We start from the raw sequence: 19,404 nt of genomic DNA, 5'->3' as shown, positions 1-19,404 counted from the left end.
TGCTTAAATTTGATAGTGTATGCAATTTATTTGAAATAGATTTTAGTTCATGTTGAAACAAATATGTAAACAAAACTGAAGCATTAAAATTAAAAGATACGACGAAAATTGTTGAGGTTGAAATAGATTATTTTCTCGTATTTGCTTTTTCTTGTAGCACATAGGAAAAATACCTCTTTTTATTCAGATTCAAGTGTAGAATCCAACACAATAACAAATATGCTAAAAAAATATTCTATGTTTAGTGTAATTAATAAACCATATAATTGTAAAGAATCTCATTCCAAGTATCAGGCACCCCAGAGAGACACCAGTGGCTGCAATCATTGGCGGTGTGGCCGCCTAGACCATAACTAGAAGGGTGGCCATCTTTTCGAAGCAATGAAAGCATTGTAATGTCTAACAAAGTCACTGGTTTCGATATTTTTCCAAGTGCTCTCTTCAAAACTCCAACTTCTGTTGGCAATCCTCCTGGGTAAGTGGTCCCCAAAAGTGGTTCTGTCTGTCCTGCGCAACTCTTCGCCGTTGGTTCACCCCATAGAGCTCCTCTGTTTAAACAAACATATCAACGTTATAACATCAATAGTTTTCTATTGATTATCTATTAGCAATGTGTATAACAACTTACTTGTAATGAGATGGTGAGATTCCTTGAAAAAAGACTTTAGTTTTCTGAGTATTTACAACCGTATCGACCCATTTTCCCCAAGTCCCTAGTGCGATTTCAAATGCTGCCACACGGTCCATGTCCTTTGTAACGTTAGTCCCTAATTGAATATAATCCCATCTGTCAAACAAATTTGATTTTTGAGCATAAAGTTGTAGTGATTAATTAAGCTAAGAATAAACAAAACTGAAGAGTTAGTTGATCAAAGAACAAGCAACGTACGGTTGTGAAGGACCTCTACGGCTCCACCAATGCCAAGTATTGAAAATCAGTGTATCCATTTCTGACCAATTATGTCCGTCATTGATAGAATCAAGCTTCAACACTCTCCCAATCTTCTCCCTCACTATATCTACCAAATACACATTCCTATCCAGCTTCAATTCTACTCCATACTCCTGACAACATGAACCATTTCTGGTTTAGTAATCCTAAAGACATTTTACTTAAACCAAAACAAGAGCAGAATTGGTTATTATTACCTGGAATGTGAAGGTTGAGATAGTGCCTTGTGTGGTTAGGTTATAGGGAGAATTGGGAACGGAAGAGTGAAGCATACATGTCAAAGACTGCCACTGATTTAGGCTAAGAGAATCACCAACAAACATTATCTTCTTCCCTTTGTTTTTCTCCAAAAACTCCACTCCATTGAACCTACACAACAAAACAATGAGAATCAAAAGAAGAAGAAAATCAACGTTAAAAAGGAGCAGAAGGGCAAAATCGTCAAGAGTATTAGTGTCCCCACATGAGGTGGGGGGAATGAATCTATGTCTTGTAATGAGCTTGAGGGTTTAGTGGGTGTCGTAATCTCACTGGTGGCGCGTGTTACTCACGACAAACCCACCAGTTGTCATATTGTGACAAAAGAGCATTTTAGAGATTCCCAAACACACATTCAATTATGGCTGTTTAGTAGTAAAATATCTTTCTCTTTTGCTATTGGCTGTTCACTCAAAATCGCTTTGCAAAAAAGTATTATACAATCTGTAAATGTTTTCCAGTTTTCTTATAAAGTATATAATCAAATCAAGATTTCTGCCCACTTTTTGTATATCAAATTTTGAACCGACAAAATGTATATACTCTTTTATATATTTTCCTTCATTGATTTATGTAATATACTTTCAACAAATAAAAACTGGTGAATAAATTGAAAGATAAACCTGTTGACAAAAAAAATTTAAAAGATAAATTTAGAATTAAAAAAAGCAAGAATAAGAAACTTGTTTGGCTGTGCGATGTTATAATATTTCATAATGATACCTTGATTCAATATATCTTGAAACAACAAACAAAATAAATAAAGAAACTAAAAGATAAAAGTAATACTAATTACTCTTAGTAACTGATGATACCTTGCTAATTTGCAGTCCTGAGGTTGCCATCGGAAGGTAGGGTAATCGAGATCCGGCCGTCCATTTTTCTTGCAAGCGAACTCGCGACGTATAAAAGGACACGTGGAGGGATCGTAGAGTGGATAGGAAGCGTCCTTTACCCACCGTCCCGTGAACATATCACATCCCTCTGTTTCGTGAAGAAGAGGAAGAAGAAGAAGAAGAAGCGATAACACTAATGCAGAGCCATAAGAAATGGCGTTATCCTTTAAACCCATCTCAACACAGAAGGGATAGAGAGAGATTCAAATACGCACTTGGGGTTTTATACACTCACGCATCTATAGATATATTATACATATATATAACTTGTCATATTAAAAGAGAAATCTGTTGTTTATTTATTTTGAGTCGTATTTGCTTTGGTAGGAAACTTTGAAATCAAATCTCAGCATTTCTTTGTGTATATTTAATAACGTGATTTACTACTACTACTAATAGTTTTCTGATTTTTATTTTAGAAGTACAGTAACATAATTACATAGTCATTAAATTTTATACAAACACTAAAATTAACTTCCGCTTTCCTTCCCCGAATAAGTCGGCTTGTTGCACCATAAACTAAAATTTTATGCAGATGTTTCTTTTGTGTTTTGTTTAAAATTCTTTACATTTGCCGGTGCTACCCCGTGAAAAAACTTGTGGACATATTAATTGATATTTGATTATTCCATTAAGTTTAGTTGAAATATGGTACAGGGTAGTTTCCTAAACGACAGTACAGATTGATCATAGATTAAGCAAACACAAACCAATCATTTGTCAAGAGAAACAGATGTTGAAGCAACAATAGATTATGTCTTAACCAAATAACCAAGTGGTGGTAGTATAGTGGCAATTTCTTGGGGTTTGGTGTATATCCACATTAGTTATGACTTCGATTCTCTCTAGGATTTAAATTATCACTATTTGGTCAGTTTGGACTTGGGCTTCGGCCCAAATGGTTTACATGGTGGGCTGTAACAGATGATCGGTTTACTCCCTGGCATTAGTCGGAAGATATTCCAAACTTGGGTCAGTGTGATACACTTTTGAGTTAGTCCACTATGTAGCACTAAGTGTGTTTCTTCCGGGGCCGACCGGATCGACCGATAAGATTTATGAAAATTTTTTTTTTTGACTTAGTTAATCTAAATTTATCGTTATGGTTAGTAATTAAGCCAAATAACTTTTATTAAATGAATCATGAAACATATTAAAATTACTGAAAAAGAGTTGACTAAGACAATCACATTTTCGGATTACACAATAATGCCAAAGATATGTGTGTGTGATTAATATGATGAATGATATCAAAATATTAGTGGTTACATGTTTTTAACATTGATTTATTATGATATTATATTTATAAAATATTTCATAGATAATTCTATAACCACTAATTCTATTTATGGTATGAAACTCATGTAAACTGCATCATCTCAGACCGAATTATGAAATACAATAATAAATTTCTGGTATATAAATTTTAATGAAACATTAGTCAAATCATAGAAAGAAAAAAATTTCTAAGGTTAAACGGAGAAAGTGTAAAATTTTGCTTTAAAAATGATGATGGTATTAAAAAAATATAAAATTGAGTCACAACTTTTATATTCTTTGTTTAGAGATACTAAATTAATAATCATAAAGAAAGTGTAAAATATTTTTAAAATAAATCATGTGTAACACAGTTATAAATCATAAATAATACTAGAATTTGACACGCACGTCCGTGCGAATTTGATTTTTTTTTTATAAATTGTTTAGTACTATTTTTAAACATATAGGTTATTTAGATATTTTTAAGTTCTTACAAACTTACCCGGACCCGGAAGAAACCAACTCGAACCATGTCGAAAAATTTATAATACCCGAACATAGTTTAATTTTAAAATCCAAAAATTTAATATCCGTAAAAATTGATCTGTATCCAAACTTATACATGAATGTCCATGTCTAACTGATTATGTAAACAAATAAAAACAATTTTGTTAACCGGTTTCAATTATTGTCACTAATGGTGAAATTTCATTTAAACACGTAAAATTATTATGATTAATACGTAAAATAAATGAAACTGAATTATTATGATAAATACAATTAATGAAGTAGTTTACAAAAGTGAAAAAAAAGAGTAAAAGATGTAGTTAAACACTTAAATGAAAACAATAAATAAACTTGTTAGAAGTAGTAAAAAAAATGAAAATCTGGAAAAATCTAATTAAAAATAGTCAAATGTTATTTTGTACTTAGATTTTAATAGAATAGACGAGAAATCATTTTCTTCGTAAGCAAAAACACGAAAAAACCAAAGAAAATAACAGGGCTCCCTTCGTCTTTCTCATTTTCCCTACTGAACGAAGTTTCAAGAAGTTTCTCAACATCCACCGTGGAGTGTCCTTCGAGCATGCTCACCACCGTCGACATCGACGGTCTGTCCGACGGATCTAGACTGGTGCAGAGGATACCAATCTGGATCATCTTCATTGCTTCTTCTCTGTTGTAGTCTGTTCCAAGCCTCGGGTCTACTACTTCCATTAGCCTGTTTTGCTCCCTTAGAACGTGTACCTGCGGAATAAATCAAGATTTAGGTTCATGACTTCTTGTTCAGACATGTCTTTAGTGTTTAGGGTAGGAATGTGCATTTCGGGTATCGATTTGGTTCGGTTCAGTTTATTTAGTGGGGGTTATTGGTTGGTGTATTTTGATGGATTTGAAAATCTAAACTAAATCTAGTGTTATTGGTTCTATGATTTTAAAATATGTATTGAAATCATGTGTTATTCGTTTAATGATTCATAAATTCTAATTCAAATCAAGTGTTATTCAATCATACGGATTTACTAATAGATTTGATTTCATAATGTATTTGCATGGATTTGCATGGATTTCTTTGTGAAAAATACAAAGGCCCAAATCCGAAGGAAAACTTCTGGATTTGTAAATACTAATCCGAGAAAATGTGAAAATTTATATATTTTACTTAGATTTATAAATACTATATGGATTTCTAAATCAATAAGAATATATAAACCAATAACACCTCCTTTGTTTTTTTTTTTTTTTTGAAATATAAGTTCCGTTCGGATATTTAGAAACTTCAATTTCGTTTCATTTTTGGTTCGGTTCAAATAAAAAATTGGGATTCAATTATTATCCGAAATAATTTTGGGTCGAGTTCGGTCCAGGCTCGATTTCAGTTTTTCGGTTAATTCAAATTAAAAAATAATTTTTTTCGTATTTAGTATCAGATTTTTCAAGATTTTGAATAAAAATTTGGATAATTTTCCATTTTCCAGTTCAGTCCAATTCTTCAATTCCCAATAAATGTGTTTATGCCGAGTCTAGGGTTTTAAGGTGAATAAGATAATTTACCCAGTCAAGAAGGTAGAAGGTCTGGGCTTTGGAACGTGCGCTTGTGCTGCCTCTTCCATGAACGATCTCTAGAGCCACGACGCCGAAGCTGTAAACGTCTGCTTTATCTGTCAAATGACCTTTCACTGCATACTCTGGAGCCATGTATCCACTGCACAACAAAAGATTGCTTTGGTCACAAGAAATCTAAACAAAGCTGAAACTTCTTCTTTGTGATTGAATGGTTAAACGACTCACTATGTTCCTGCGACTCGTGTGCTCATGTGTGTATTTTCTTGTTCATCAAGCTTAGCAAGACCGAAATCCGAAATCTTCGGGTTTAGTTCCTTGTCCAGCAAGACATTAGCGGCTTTGATGTCTCTGTGCACGATCTTGAGTCTTGATTCCTCGTGGAGAAAAGCTAATCCTCTGGCTATTCCAAGGCAAATCTTCTGCCTTATTGGCCAGTCTAATCTTATTTGAGTCTTTAAAGGACCGAAAAGTGCTCTTGCGAGACTGTTGTTTACTAAGTACTCGTAGATTAGCAAGAGCTGGCCACCTTCTACGCAACATCCATATAGTTTAACCAAATGTGGATGTTGTAGTGCAGAGATCATACCAATCTCGTTCAAGAACTCTCTGTTCCCTTGCTTTGATTTAGATGATAGTTGCTTCACCGCGATTAAGGTTCCATCAGTCAACTTTCCCTAAATTCATACAATGGACAAACCTTTAGTTCAATTCCTTTTTCTCATAAAAATGTCAATAACATTATGATGCTAACCTTGTGTACAGGACCAAAGCCACCTTCTCCTATCTTGTTTGCTGGATTAAAGTTGTCTGTAGCAATTTTGATTTGCTTCAAGGAGAAGGAACTAATCTTGCAATCCAAGTTCTTGAAATCTGAAGGTGAAGAAACACCGTTAACTTTTGGAAGATACATACACTTTCAACTCAAAAACGATTGTTAAAGGTATAGGTCGTTATAAATACCTTTCTCCATCTGACTCTTGGGTCTCAAGCAACGTCTAAAGCATAAAATACCACAGATTAAAAGCCCAAGAAACACTGTCGAAGCGACTGCAGCACCAACCAAGGCCCAGTTTCTACCAATAGTGAAATCTATAGCAATATCATGGGAGAAAAAGTCAAGAGACAAAAACAACGACAACAAAAAGGTTAGTTTTTTTTTTGGGTTTAGTAAAGCTTACTTTGATCTACTGATACAGCTGATATGAGAGCGCCATATGAACCTCTTACAGGAATAGCTTGAGTTCCTTTACCAGCCCAAAACAATCTTATCTCCAACGTCCCATTTGTAACCATGACCCGAAAACTCTTAACCACAGCTCTTCCAACACCTTTTGCCTCACTCACAATATCAAAATCCTTAACCTCAAGTTTACCCTGCACATTACCACACACACCCCAATATCTAGCTATAAGCATTACAGTATTTTAAAATATTATAGACTCGTAATATTTCTCATCATTGTAACATTATAATAAATCAGTGTTAAGAAAACATTACCTGAACATATATGTCAAAGAATCGTCTCCCCAAACTGCTATAGGTTTCATTGTCACTGAACATAATTTCAGCGAAATGAAGATTAACTGTATAGCTTCCATCTCCAAGACAAAATGCATAGTAAGTGAGGGAAATGGCCGACAGACGGGCATCTGTATAAAGACTAGGCTCTGCTATCTTAAGCTCTGATGTATTAGTCCATATGGTTGGTACTTTGGGAGACCGTTCATCATCCAAGAAGTGCCCGGTGTTGCTAGAAAACCAACCGGTTCTACTGTCATAGAAGGTGCTATCCAATCTATCTGCTTCATACTTATTCCCGTTGACTGTTAGTTCATCTCCACCACAGTTTATATGAAGGCCATACAAAGCTGATAACATAAACAAAAAATAAATCAGATGTTTAGCGATATGGTTTATGTAATTATATAGATTCAAAGACTTACTCTTAGGACATATGTAGGGACTCAGACAATAAACGTTTGAGCTGTATCAAAACATAACAAATTTGGTGTTAGAACCAAAGCTTTTATAATTTATGAGAAGAAGAAAAACAACTTACTAGTTATTTGCCACTAAAGGGCGTGTGCTTGAAAACAAGTTCCTGTGTATAGAAAGGGCCAAGAAAATGTAAGATTTATAGTGCATTTGAAGGCACAAGAAGCTTGAGTTTTTTTATTGTTCTTCATACGCTTCTCTCGTGTGACATTGTGAGGTTGTTGCATCTCTGGAGAAGTTATTGTAAGTAAGATCACTGCAATATAAACAACCAAACAAAATATTATCAGGATTATGTTGTAAACATTATTTCATTGAAGAAAAAACTCACATCTTGTCTGCATTTTCTACCATCCATTTTGGTACTTCCCCACTTAACATGTTACTTGTTAGATATCTGCAAAGATCAGAAAACAAAACTTAAAACTTTTCAGAAAGCTTTCAACAAACCATGAAGAAAGAATGACAGCAGAGCATCATACACATTATCTACATTCCAAAGATCCTTATATGTTGCTGGGATTGGTCCACTTAGTTTGTTAAAGCTAAGATCTCTGCACAATGAGTCTCACAATGTCAGCTTGAGTTATTTTTTTCATATTATATGCTTGCAGAAGAAGAAAAGAGTTTACTAACAAGAGCTTTAATGTTGTGATTGATACAAGATAATCAGGTAGTTCTCCTGTAAGATTGGAGTTCCTAATAATCCTGGAAAGGAAAGTGTAAGTTAAACTCTCAACGAAGTAGGGAAGAAACCATTACTGAATGTGTTTAGTTTACGGCTTAAACTCACAATGTCTGCATGGATGTCATGTTTTGTAGTGGTGGAAATGGAGAACTAGGACCATGCAAGTCACTGATTCTCCTACAAAATTTTCAATTTTGGAAAAGAAAGGAAATAGTAAAATATCATTTGACAGTAACAATGAATCGCACATGCAAAGTTTAGTGTACTTACAAGTCTGTTAACTTCACAAGAGTACCAATGCCACTAGGAATCGGTCCAACTAAACCACTTGCTTGAATAGTTCTATAACAATATGCAATAATATTAACATTCCACAGCTTAATAAAGTAACCAATACTAATACGCAAAACGAAAGATGGCGAAAGATGCTGAAAGATGCTGATTGCTTGCTTACAATTTTGTAAGTTCTGTCCAGTTCTGGATGAAATCTGGTATGGTTCCGGTAAACTGGTTGTCACTTATACGGCTATAAAGCAAGAAAACAATGTATTAAAAAATGTCGGAATCATCAGCAAAACACATTGTCTATGATCTAAGCAAGCAGATGAGTACTTACAACTCAGTCAACTTGGTAAGTTTGGAAAATGTACTTGGGATGTCCCCAGTCAAGTAGTTCGTGCCAAGAAGGCTACAAATAGAAAAACATAGTCTCATCATTAGTAAATGAACCTATTTTAGAGAACTTGGACAAATGTTCTTACATTCTTTGAATGTTCTTTAGATTCCCGAGCTCTGGAGGTAAGTTCCCTGAGATTTGATTAGATTCCAAGATACTAGAAAACCAGATGTTCAAGAAAACAAAGAAAAACAAAAACGAATCATATTATTATTACTTCCAAGTATATATTGTCTGAAACATTTTTGAAGACATAAAGATCAAAGAAGTGTACTCACAGGTTTTGAAGGGTTGTAATGTTTCCAATCTCTTTCGGGATTGGACCGGTTATCCGGTTGGCAAGCAGTGTGCTGCATTTCATCATCCAACAAAGTTACTCAAATCAATCTATACATATACACACATGTAAAGTCTAGATGAAAGAGATACATACAGGTTTATAAGTGGCAAGGTTCCCCATTCGGGAGGAACAGAACCGTTGAGATAGTTTCTAGACACATCACTGCAAAAGAAATAAGAAGAATGTGACAGTTAAGTTAGTTATTGAAAGATACTGGTCGTGGTGGGAGATATTGTAATAATGAGAACGTTTTGAGTGGTAATGATTTTGCTGCTATTCAGGTTCTTACATCTCTTGCAGAAAAGGAAGTCCTGCAAACTCTTTAGGAAGAGATCCTTGGAGGCTTTGTGCCTTGAGAACTCTGTTTCAACAAGATTTATAAGAGGGAAAAAGAAGCAAGTATGATATTTTTTTTAAAAAGGTTACCAAAATATAGTCCCATTATGTTTACTGTGTTGGATAAGCTTGACTTCCAAGTTTCCTTTTCTCTTTATGTTATATCTAATAGGATTAGGAAACATGATTTGTTGTGATACTATTAAGATTAGGATTATCTAAGTCTTATATATAGGAATGCAACTAGTGATGCATTGTGTGCGATTTGAGATTTTGAGTTATTGTGATATTGTGATTGATTAATAAGAGAGGGACTTCTTATTGAAATAGATTGTGATTCTATATTTGGTATCAGAGCCACACAAAAGAAGTAGCAAACTAGATCAATTACGATGAGTGATTCTAAAGAGGAAGAATTCGTGATGAAGAACAAAGAAGCTGGCTCCTCATCCATAAAGTTTCCGATGCTAACCACTTCGAACTATACGGTTTGGGCTATGCGAATGAAGATAGCTCTTAAAGTGAACAAGGTATGGGAAGCAATAGACCCCGGTGTCAAAACTGAAGGAAAAAACGACTTGGCTATTGCCTTGATATTCCAATCCATTCCTGAGGCATTGACATTACAAGTTGGTGACTTAGATACGGCAAAAGCAGTTTGGGACGCGATCAAAGCACGGCATGTTGGAGCTGAGAGGGTAAGAGAGGCAAGGCTACAAACTCTAATGGCGGAATTTGATAGAATTAAGATGAAAGAAGATGATACAATCGATTTGTTTGTCGGAAAACTAGCTGAGATTACTTCAAAATCGGCCTCACTAGGTGAGATCATCGAAGAACCTAAACTAGTGAAAAAATTTCTGAAAAGTCTACCAAGGAGGAAATATATTCACATTGTTGCATCGTTAGAGCAAGTTCTTGATCTCAATACAACAAACTTTGAAGATATCGTTGGTAGACTGAAAGCTTATGAGGAAAGAATAGGAGAAGACGAAGAAGAAGGGGAACACGACGATAAGAGTAAACTTTTGTATTCTAATTCAGAGTCTTACCAAGATCAATCTGGAGGACGTGGAGGACGCGGACGTGGAGGTAGATACAACAACTGGAGAGGACGAGGTCGTGGAAGGTTTAGCAATTTTCAGCAGCAACGCGAAGCGTATAGGAGTTGGACGAGATATTTCACAGATTACATGTTTCAAGTGTGATAAGCTTGGACACTATGCTAACGATTGTCCAGACAAAATACTTAAATTGCAAGAAGCCACCGAGAAGAAGGACGAGGATACTCAGGAGGCTGAAGAGTTGATGATGCACGAGGTGGTCTATCTCAACGAACAAAAAATAAACCCAACTATCTTTGAGGCAGATCAAGACACACAAGACTTATGGTATCTCGACAATGGTGCAAGCAATCACATGAGTGGAAATCGAGCATTCTTCTATCAACTTGACAAAAAGATTACGGGAAAAGTTAGGTTTGGAGATGACTCACGGGTTGATATAAGAGGCAAAGGGTCCATACGGTTCACTTTCTCTGGTGGCGCGAAGAAAATATTAAAAGACGTGTACTATATACCGGCTTTAAAGAGTAACATTGTGAGTCTTGGACAAGCAACAGAAGCGGGATGTGAAGTACGAATGAAGGATGATCTACTGGTGCTATATGATCGAGAAGGACGCCTAGTGGTTGAAACCGTGAGGTCTAGAAACAGGTTATACAAAGTAACGCTGAGTGCTGATAACAACCAATGCCTTCAGATCCAAAGATCAACAGAATCTACAAAGTGGCATGCCAGACTTGGTCATGTCAATATCGAAACAATGAAGCTGATGATTCGAAGAGATTTAGCCGTTGGTTTACCAAAGATCACAATAGATAAGGAAACATGTGAATCTTGCCTTCGAGGAAAACAAACAAGACAACCTTTCCCGCAAGCAACCTCCTACCGTGCGTCTCAACCTCTGGAGCTAATACATGGAGACCTATGTGGTCCTATAACTCCGACCACACCGGGTCTCAAACGGTATGTCTTTGTGCTCATCGACGACTATTCGCGTTACATGTGGACAATTTTATTGAAACATAAGAGTGAGGCGTTTGAAAAATTTAAACGGTTTAAAACTCTTGTTGAACAAGATACAAAAGCTAAGATACAAACTCTTCGGACTGATAGAGGTGGGGAGTTCACCTCACACGAATTCAACACTTTCTGCGATCTCAATGGTATCAAACGACACTTGACTGCACCATACACTCCACAGCAGAATGGCGTGGTGGAGAGACGAAATCGAACCCTTTTGGAGATGACGAGAAGTATATTGAAACATATGAACGTCCCAAACCACTTATGGGGAGAAGAAGTACGCCATTCGACGTACTTGATTAACAGAATTGCCACAAGATCACTTGATAGGAAGACTCCATACGAAGTCTTGCGAAGCAAGAAACCTAATATCGAACATCTTAGGGTCTTTGGATGTGTGTGCCATGCTATAACAAACGCCACAGGTCGGAAGAAACTAGATGATCGATCAAGAACACTAGTGCACCTTGGTACAGAACCCGGATCGAAAGCATATCGACTTCTCGATCCAACGAGCAACAAGGTAGTAGTAAACCGTGACGTTATATTTAACGAGACCAGAAGTTGGGAGTGGGGTAAAGAGATATCAGGAGGTGAGAATAGCTCCGACACCTTCTCCATCTCTCTAAAAGGTCTTGACATCATCAAGACCGCCGAGAATGAAGAAACATATGAAAACGATGATGGTGCTGAGAGTAATGAAGAAGAAGATGAAAGCGTTGGTGATAATGAGGAAGTAGAAGATGATCTACAGGAGCCACAGCTGAGAAGGTCAAGCAGAGTAACCACAAAGCCTGCTTACCTAGATGATTATGTCATTCTTGCCGAATACGAATGTGAGAGGCTCTTGATGGTGATCAATGATGAGCCGTGGGACTTCAACGAAGCCAAAGAGTTAGATGTTTGGATTGACGCATGTGGAGAAGAGATCACGTCCATTGAAAAGAACAATACTTGGACTCTTGTTGATCTACCTAAAGGCTTAAAACCGATTGGCCTAAAGTGGGTTTTCAAGATTAAACGCAATGCAGATGGGAGTATTAACAAGTATAAAGCAAGACTAGTGGCAAAAGGTTATGTTCAGAAACATGGCATTGATTATGACGAAGTTTTTGCTCCTGTTGCGCGTATAGAAACCATTCGACTTGTCATTGCTCTAGCTGCTTCTAAAGGCTGGCAAGTTCATCATCTCGATGTGAAAACCGCCTTCCTTCATGGCGAGCTTAAAGAAGATGTGTATGTCAGTCAACCTGAAGGATTTGTGGTCACAGGGCAAGAAACTAAAGTTTATAAGTTAAAGAAAGCTCTCTATGGGTTGAAACAGGCGCCGAGAGCGTGGAACGTCAAGTTAAATCAAATACTAGTTGGTCTGAAGTATCATCGGTGCTCCAAAGAACCATCATTATATAGGAGGGAGGATGAATCCGGTCTATTAGTTGTAGTGGTGTACGTTGATGATCTACTTGTAGCCGGATCATCCATAGCCCTGATTGATGAGTTTAAACGAGATATGGCAAGGAAGTTCGAGATGAGTGACTTGGGCAAGCTTACTTATTACTTAGGAATTGAAGTTGATCAGTTCGATGGAGGCATTGCTTTGAGACAGAATAGATACGCGTTGAAGATCCTTGAAGAAAGCGGCATGAGTGAATGCAATCCAACTCAAATCCCTATGGAGTTTAACGTAAAGATGTCCAAAGCTTTAAAGGAAAAGAGCATTGACGAGCGAGAGTATAGAAGACAGATTGGTTGCCTACGTTACTTGCTACACACACGACCGGATCTTTCTTTCTCGGTCGGGGTACTAAGCAGGTATATTCAGGAACCAAAAGTGTCACACGGAGCAGCGTTGAAACAAATCTTGAGGTACTTACGCGGGACGGTCTCTCTTGGTATCATATTTGCGAGGTCAACCACGATAGAGCTTATTGGGTTTAGCGACTCGTCGCATAATGTTGATGATGATGATGGGAAAAGTACTACGGGTCACGTTTTCTACCTCAACAACAGTCCAATATCATGGTGTTCACAGAAACAAGAGATTGTTGTGTTGTCCTCTTGCGAAGCAGAGTTTATGGCTGCTACAGAAGCGGCTAAACAGGCGGTGTGGCTGCAAGAATTACTTGGAGAAATCATTGGGAAGTCTTGCACGAGAGTGACAATCAAAGTTGATAACAAGTCTGCTATTGCTCTTTCAAGAAATCATGTGTTCCATGGTCGAAGCAAACACATACACCGACGTTTTCACTTCATAAGAGAATGCGTCGAAAATGATCAAGTGGAGGTTGAACACGTTCCGGGAAATGAACAGCGAGCTGACATTCTTACCAAGTCACTTGCTAGGACTAAATTCTTGACGATGAGAATCCTGATTGGCGTGGTGGTTGTGGGAGAAAGCGAGTTCAAGCTTAGGCGGGAGAATGTTGGATAAGCTTGACTTCCAAGTTTCCTTTTCTCTTTATGTTATATCTAATAGGATTAGGAAACATGATTTGTTGTGATACTATTAAGATTAGGATTATCTAAGTCTTATATATAGGAATGCAACTAGTGATGCATTGTGTGCGATTTGAGATTTTGAGTTATTGTGATATTGTGATTGATTAATAAGAGAGGGACTTCTTATTGAAATAGATTGTGATTCTATATACTGCCCAATAGCATTGGATCAAAGCAACATGTGTGAAAGTAATTAGTTTTAGAGTTAGATTCACGGATTAAACAAAACGCGTCAACAGCGACAGCGCATAGATTTTGTCACATTCAGAAAACTAAAGTACTTTGATAGTAGTAATAGCCTGGCTTTGGAAAAACGAGAACTACTACTTCGACCAAAGCTAATTAAAAAAAAATTATCATTAATATTTTGAATTTCTCCACGGTTAATAAAATTAATATAATGATGAAAATCTAAATTTTATAAAGGGAGAAGGGGAGGAACGAACATCTTGGTGACGTGGCAAACGGTAGAGGTGCAGCTACAAGTAACTTTGTCTTCAAATAATTTATCGGCGTTAGGGTTTCTCCAACCACCATCAGATGAGGTGAGGTCGCATGGATCGACATTGAAATTCCAGTTACTCTTCTTCAACGCCGTCGCTACGGCTCTTAAAGCATCCACTGCGAAAAAATGCAAATGACAGATAACCACCAAATCGTACACTGACTCAAACATGTAACGTAACCACCGTATAAACTGATTATATATGTATGATACCTTCTTCTTTGGGTAGTGTTTGAGAGGACGCGAAGTAGAAGAGGAAGAGAGAGACGAGGATGAAGTAAGGGAAGATAAGTGGGTTCAACGACATTGTCAGATTCGCGGCGATGTTATGCTATGAGTGTGAAAAAGTGGTTGGTTAATTTGTCTATGTGAGGGAAGAGAGACTCGCAAAGATATTTGAGAAATGGGGAGATAAGAGAGACACGTAGGATGATAAGTCAGTCATCATTATTAATAAATAGGGCGAATCTCCAAAAAGAGTTAAAAAATATTTGTTTTTGACTAAGAGAACATACCATGAGAAGAATAATTAAAAATGTTATCTTTTTTTTTTTGAAAAAAATGTTAAATTATTCATATCAATTTTTTTTATAACTATGACTTTGTTCTCAAGTTTTGTTTAGACCAAGCTGTCATGGTTGTTTCAAACCGTGGACTTCCTCTAAGTGACAAGATGCAATTCCGAATACCTTTATCGATGAATCTCAGTATAGTTTCCGGATTATGAACCTTTTCCTTGTGTTTAATTCCTTCCATTTCACTCTTTCCAAATAGTATGGAGTGAGATTTGAAAGACATAGTGCAACATAAAAGTGATGTTGCCATTTCGTCGGGTGTCCACTAACTAATCCAGTATGTTGTGTAGCATGTTTGAAGTAGCTTCTTCGTTAATCCCATATATATTTGTTGAGTACATGGACAACTGAAAAACAGATGGTCTCGGGTTTTAACGTGAGACTGGTAGAATAATCATGTATCAACCACAATACAATTTAACTTGGAAATTTATTCCCCAATAGCTAATCGATTATGAACAGCTATCCAAACAAGTACTGATTATTTTGGAGCTGCTCCCGGGAACCAGAGGGCAACTAACCTTTTGATTTTGCAGTCTTGTTAAATGCAAAGTCTAAATAGTACAAAGAGGAGAAGAAGGAGACAACATCGATCTCAGACTCTGCAAAGAATTGAACACAATCTCATCTCTTTGAATCGCACAGAGAATGAAGATGTGCTACAAGCCATCTTGCACTACGAGGAATCATATACGAACGACTAAAACATCGGTTCCATGGCACAATTGCCTCTGGTTCAGCTGCGCTACACCAAAATATCAGTTCTGTACTTGGTTAGCTTTGCATGACCGTCTCTCTACAGGAGCAAGAATGGCTATCTGGAATAGGACAATTGATGGAAGCTGTGTCCTCTGCCACCAGCATATGGAGACACGCGACCACCTTTTCTTCTCTTGCCCGTACTCAGCGGCAGTCTGGGGCAGATTATCTTGAAACCTGATGGGAAGCCACTTCTCAACGAACTGGAACGACATCGTCATCTTTGTATCGCAGAAGAAGCTTGACAGAGTCGAACTCTTCCTCACCCGCTATGTCCTGCACACTACCGTCTATGCAATATGGAGAGAAAGGAACGCTAGGAAGAATGGAGATGCCTCGATGCCATCAGAAGTACTCTTCAGAATCATCGACAGACTTGTCAAGAACAGAGTAATGTCGTTGAACTCTCCTCACGACGACGTTTCAAGTATGGATTGGAGCTGTGAATTAGTTTAGCAACTATTTCATAAGTTTGTTAGACCACCTCCATCGGTGGGTGTTTAGGGAGGTTCTAAAAAAAAATGAAAAAATAAATAAATCAAAAAGCATTAAACACTGCAGAACCCGTGTTAATTTAGGCAGTTGTAGAAGTGTTAAGCATCCCTTACGTGGCGTGTCCTTCATATGTTTTATGTAATTTTTATTAAAAATTGTATGTATGTTTTTATTTTAAATAATTTTAATTAAAAAAATTTAAAAAAATATTTAAGAACCCCTACGGAGTTCTCCCATTGGAGGAACAAAAAACTATTTCCACTAACTAAAGTTCTTAACTTCTTATATCACCTTTAAACCTATTAATTTAATCATTAGAGCCCATTAGAGGTTGTAATGGATGGAGTTGTTCTTATCAAATAAGTCATGAAAAAGTGGTTCATGCTGTAAAAAAGTATATTTTCTTTTTGAGTTTAATTTAACATTTTATTCAAAAAAGAGAAAGAATCTAAATAGTATTAAAAATCGGCTTGAAAGAGTTTCTCGCTCCTTTCCACAACTGTACATCATTGTCTTAAAAATATTTCATTAAAAATAAATCACAATATACATTTATTATATAAATATTTGAATCAAGAATAAAAAAAATATTTTGGAAAGTTAGTATTTCAATCAATAATAAAAAATATTTTTGGAAAATATCAATATTTGAAACTTTTTTTATTTTCTTTGAGATTTTATTTAGAAATCCAAAAATTATTTTTCAAAAAAATATTTTAAAATTATTATTTTATATTTTATATCCTATATCTTAATTTTTAAATCATAGATCCTTCTCATATCTCTCCCTCAAATCTAAATCCTTGATTTACATTAGTTAATTATAGGAGTATAAATGTCTTTTAATTCTTTAGTGAACTATATTATAGTCATTTTTTTAAGATTTATTTTGTGATAAAATCTTTTAGTGCTATCTTAGATTATTTCTCAAATAAATATTTTTTTTTCAATTTTAGTTACTTGTTTTTGTATTTTTATAGGTACTTTCACTCACAAAAAAGTTAAAAACTAAGAAAAGTGGGGCAGGTGAGAAAAAGAAAGGATATGGCAGCGAGTTATTAAGCATAAAAATAATTCTCTATTGGTTAGATGTCTTAATTATAAAAAAATAACTATAAAAAGTAATTTATTTTTGTTTATTCAGTTGTCTTATCGAAATTTATTTAAATTTTGCAGTATATTTTTAAAACGCGTGTCTACGATTGACTTAGTATGAACTGAATGTTAGAAACCATACAAAAAAACAATTGCTTAGTTTTTTTTTTTTTTTTTTGATAATTCAGGTATCCAGACCTCTCACTTAGTCCGACTATCCCACCGCGTCCAACCAGAACTGGCGAGGAAGGTTCTGGAGGCCAAACGGAAACCATGTTAAATCCGCTGTGGCCGGAGCTCTAACTCGTGATGGCGGACACCTCAGCCGAGGTTCCTTTACCACTAGACCACGAGGCCCCGTTATTGCTTAGTTTCTTAAACAGATTTATTGTCAAACACACTGCTATACCTAAAACTTCATTATGTACGTACGACTATCGAGAGAAAATCAATTTTAAATTACAATATTTTTTGTATTGCGTAATATGTGAAAGATTCAAAACTCAAAAACGTTATTAAGTTGGACAGAGAAGGAAGGCTGGCTAATACTTGCAAGAGGAGTATCAGCTCTAAGCCTCTAACAGCGTTTATAGTGCCTCCGATGTTGCCATTTCATTACGACGGACAAAACTGCAGTTAATTCCATACAGAAACACATCGTAGTAGCTGTGTTATAACTTATATTCATGATCAGGTAGAGGAAACGGTCAGTCTCCAGAGGAAAAACAAAAAGAAAGAAATTCTGCTTAACATATAGGTTTCAAGTCATTGGTCAACGAGTGACTAACTTAAAGCTTATATCTATGGTTCCGGCTTATAAACTATGTAAGAGAATCTCCAAAAGACACTCTACAACTTCAAATATAAAATTTTTTCTTTTCTAAAAATGAACTTTAAAACTTCAAATTTGAAATTTCATATTTTTGTTTGTATTTTGGTTCCTACAATTACACATCACATTTATAATTCTCTAATATTTTTTTGTTTATCATTTTAATCTTCAAAAAATTTAAATCTCATAAATATTTCAAAATTTTTTTATAAATTTAAGTTTTACACATAAAATAAAAATAAAACTTTAAAATAAGATTTAAAATATTTTAAAACTAGATTTATACAACAACAATATACAAAAGAAACTTAACAATTTTTTTAAAAAAATTACATGAAGACATAACTATTACACAAATTTAAATATTACAACAATACTAATAGTCAGGTAAACTTGATCTGGAACCTCCAAAATATTGTTCAAACAAAATTGTGTAACCGAAAATGGTTGTTTTTGTTTTTGGTGTCTTTTTTCGTACGATTTTTTTTGTTCAGATCGAATGTATTCACGAGTATTAATATCATTGGTAAAAGTTAAGTTTTTTAGCAGTATTTTATTTTATTTTTTACTTTGTTTTTCCAAATCTAATGTATTTACAAGTATTAAGTTCAATAATTTTTAGTTCGTAATCTACAAATTAAAAATAACGATAGTCATATTTTTACTTCGAAATGCACTGGATGAACATATATGCATTACATAAATAATTTTATGGAATATTATGGTATTTTGTTTAAATTTTAATATTAATTATGTTATTTCTATTTAAAATTTTGTATTTTAATAAACATTTTAATAATTAATATTGTTGTAAATTTTTTATATTTGTGCTAGTAAATGTTTTATGAATGTAAATTAATTAATTATGACAATTAATATCTATAATATAAAATATAAATAGTTTTGAAGTTAAGTTTGAAGTTTTGGTCTTCGAGAGCAACATGTTTAAATTTTAAATATAAAGTTTTAGAAATTGTAAAATAAAATTTCTTTTTGGAAATGCTCTAAATACAAATCTTTTTTTGGCTTAAATGTGACAATTTTAGAAGAAGAAAAAGCTTTGTCTGACATGAATTTTACGCGCAAAG

The 19,404-nt window shown here is 35.2% G+C and overlaps 2 protein-coding genes across 4 annotated transcripts; both read right to left on the bottom strand.

Annotated features, from left to right (window-relative positions):
- Positions 1-117: 117 nt before the first annotated feature.
- LOC103859594 (protein trichome birefringence-like 41) lies at positions 118-11,998 on the bottom strand. Of its 2 annotated transcripts, none has more exons than XM_033286874.1 (5): positions 11,980-11,998; positions 1,150-1,321; positions 890-1,065; positions 629-787; positions 118-548 (listed from the first exon to the last, which is right to left on the bottom strand). In XM_033286874.1, exons 2-5 carry the CDS (start codon positions 1,273-1,275, stop codon positions 251-253), a joined length of 759 nt encoding a protein of 252 aa, XP_033142765.1. In that variant the 5' UTR covers positions 1,276-1,321; positions 11,980-11,998; the 3' UTR covers positions 118-250. The 2 variants fall into 2 exon arrangements, with proteins under 2 accessions (XP_033142765.1, XP_009135400.1); XM_009137152.3 differs by lacking the exon at positions 11,980-11,998 and adding an exon at positions 2,026-2,511 and having other exon boundaries at positions 160-548.
- On the bottom strand, positions 3,748-18,974 carry LOC103859593 (probable leucine-rich repeat receptor-like serine/threonine-protein kinase At3g14840). 2 transcript variants are annotated; one of them, XM_033286873.1, is made up of 23 exons: positions 14,774-18,974; positions 14,502-14,676; positions 9,423-9,494; positions 9,227-9,295; positions 9,072-9,143; positions 8,879-8,950; positions 8,734-8,805; positions 8,572-8,643; positions 8,388-8,459; positions 8,223-8,294; positions 8,066-8,137; positions 7,912-7,983; positions 7,761-7,826; positions 7,623-7,685; positions 7,494-7,535; positions 7,378-7,418; positions 6,932-7,302; positions 6,612-6,807; positions 6,394-6,522; positions 6,185-6,303; positions 5,659-6,107; positions 5,422-5,572; positions 3,748-4,614 (listed from the first exon to the last, which is right to left on the bottom strand). In XM_033286873.1, exons 1-23 carry the CDS (start codon positions 14,865-14,867, stop codon positions 4,303-4,305), a joined length of 2,925 nt encoding a protein of 974 aa, XP_033142764.1. In that variant the 5' UTR covers positions 14,868-18,974; the 3' UTR covers positions 3,748-4,302. The 2 variants fall into 2 exon arrangements, with proteins under 2 accessions (XP_033142764.1, XP_033142763.1); XM_033286872.1 differs by having other exon boundaries at positions 6,932-7,418.
- Positions 18,975-19,404: the final 430 nt, after the last annotated feature.

This window comes from Brassica rapa, chromosome A03, assembly GCF_000309985.2.
Source record: "Brassica rapa cultivar Chiifu-401-42 chromosome A03, CAAS_Brap_v3.01, whole genome shotgun sequence".
NCBI classification, from domain to species: domain Eukaryota; kingdom Viridiplantae; phylum Streptophyta; class Magnoliopsida; order Brassicales; family Brassicaceae; genus Brassica; species Brassica rapa.
The sequence above is the reverse complement of the archived record's forward strand: the minus strand, read 5'-3'. Positions and strand labels throughout refer to the sequence as shown.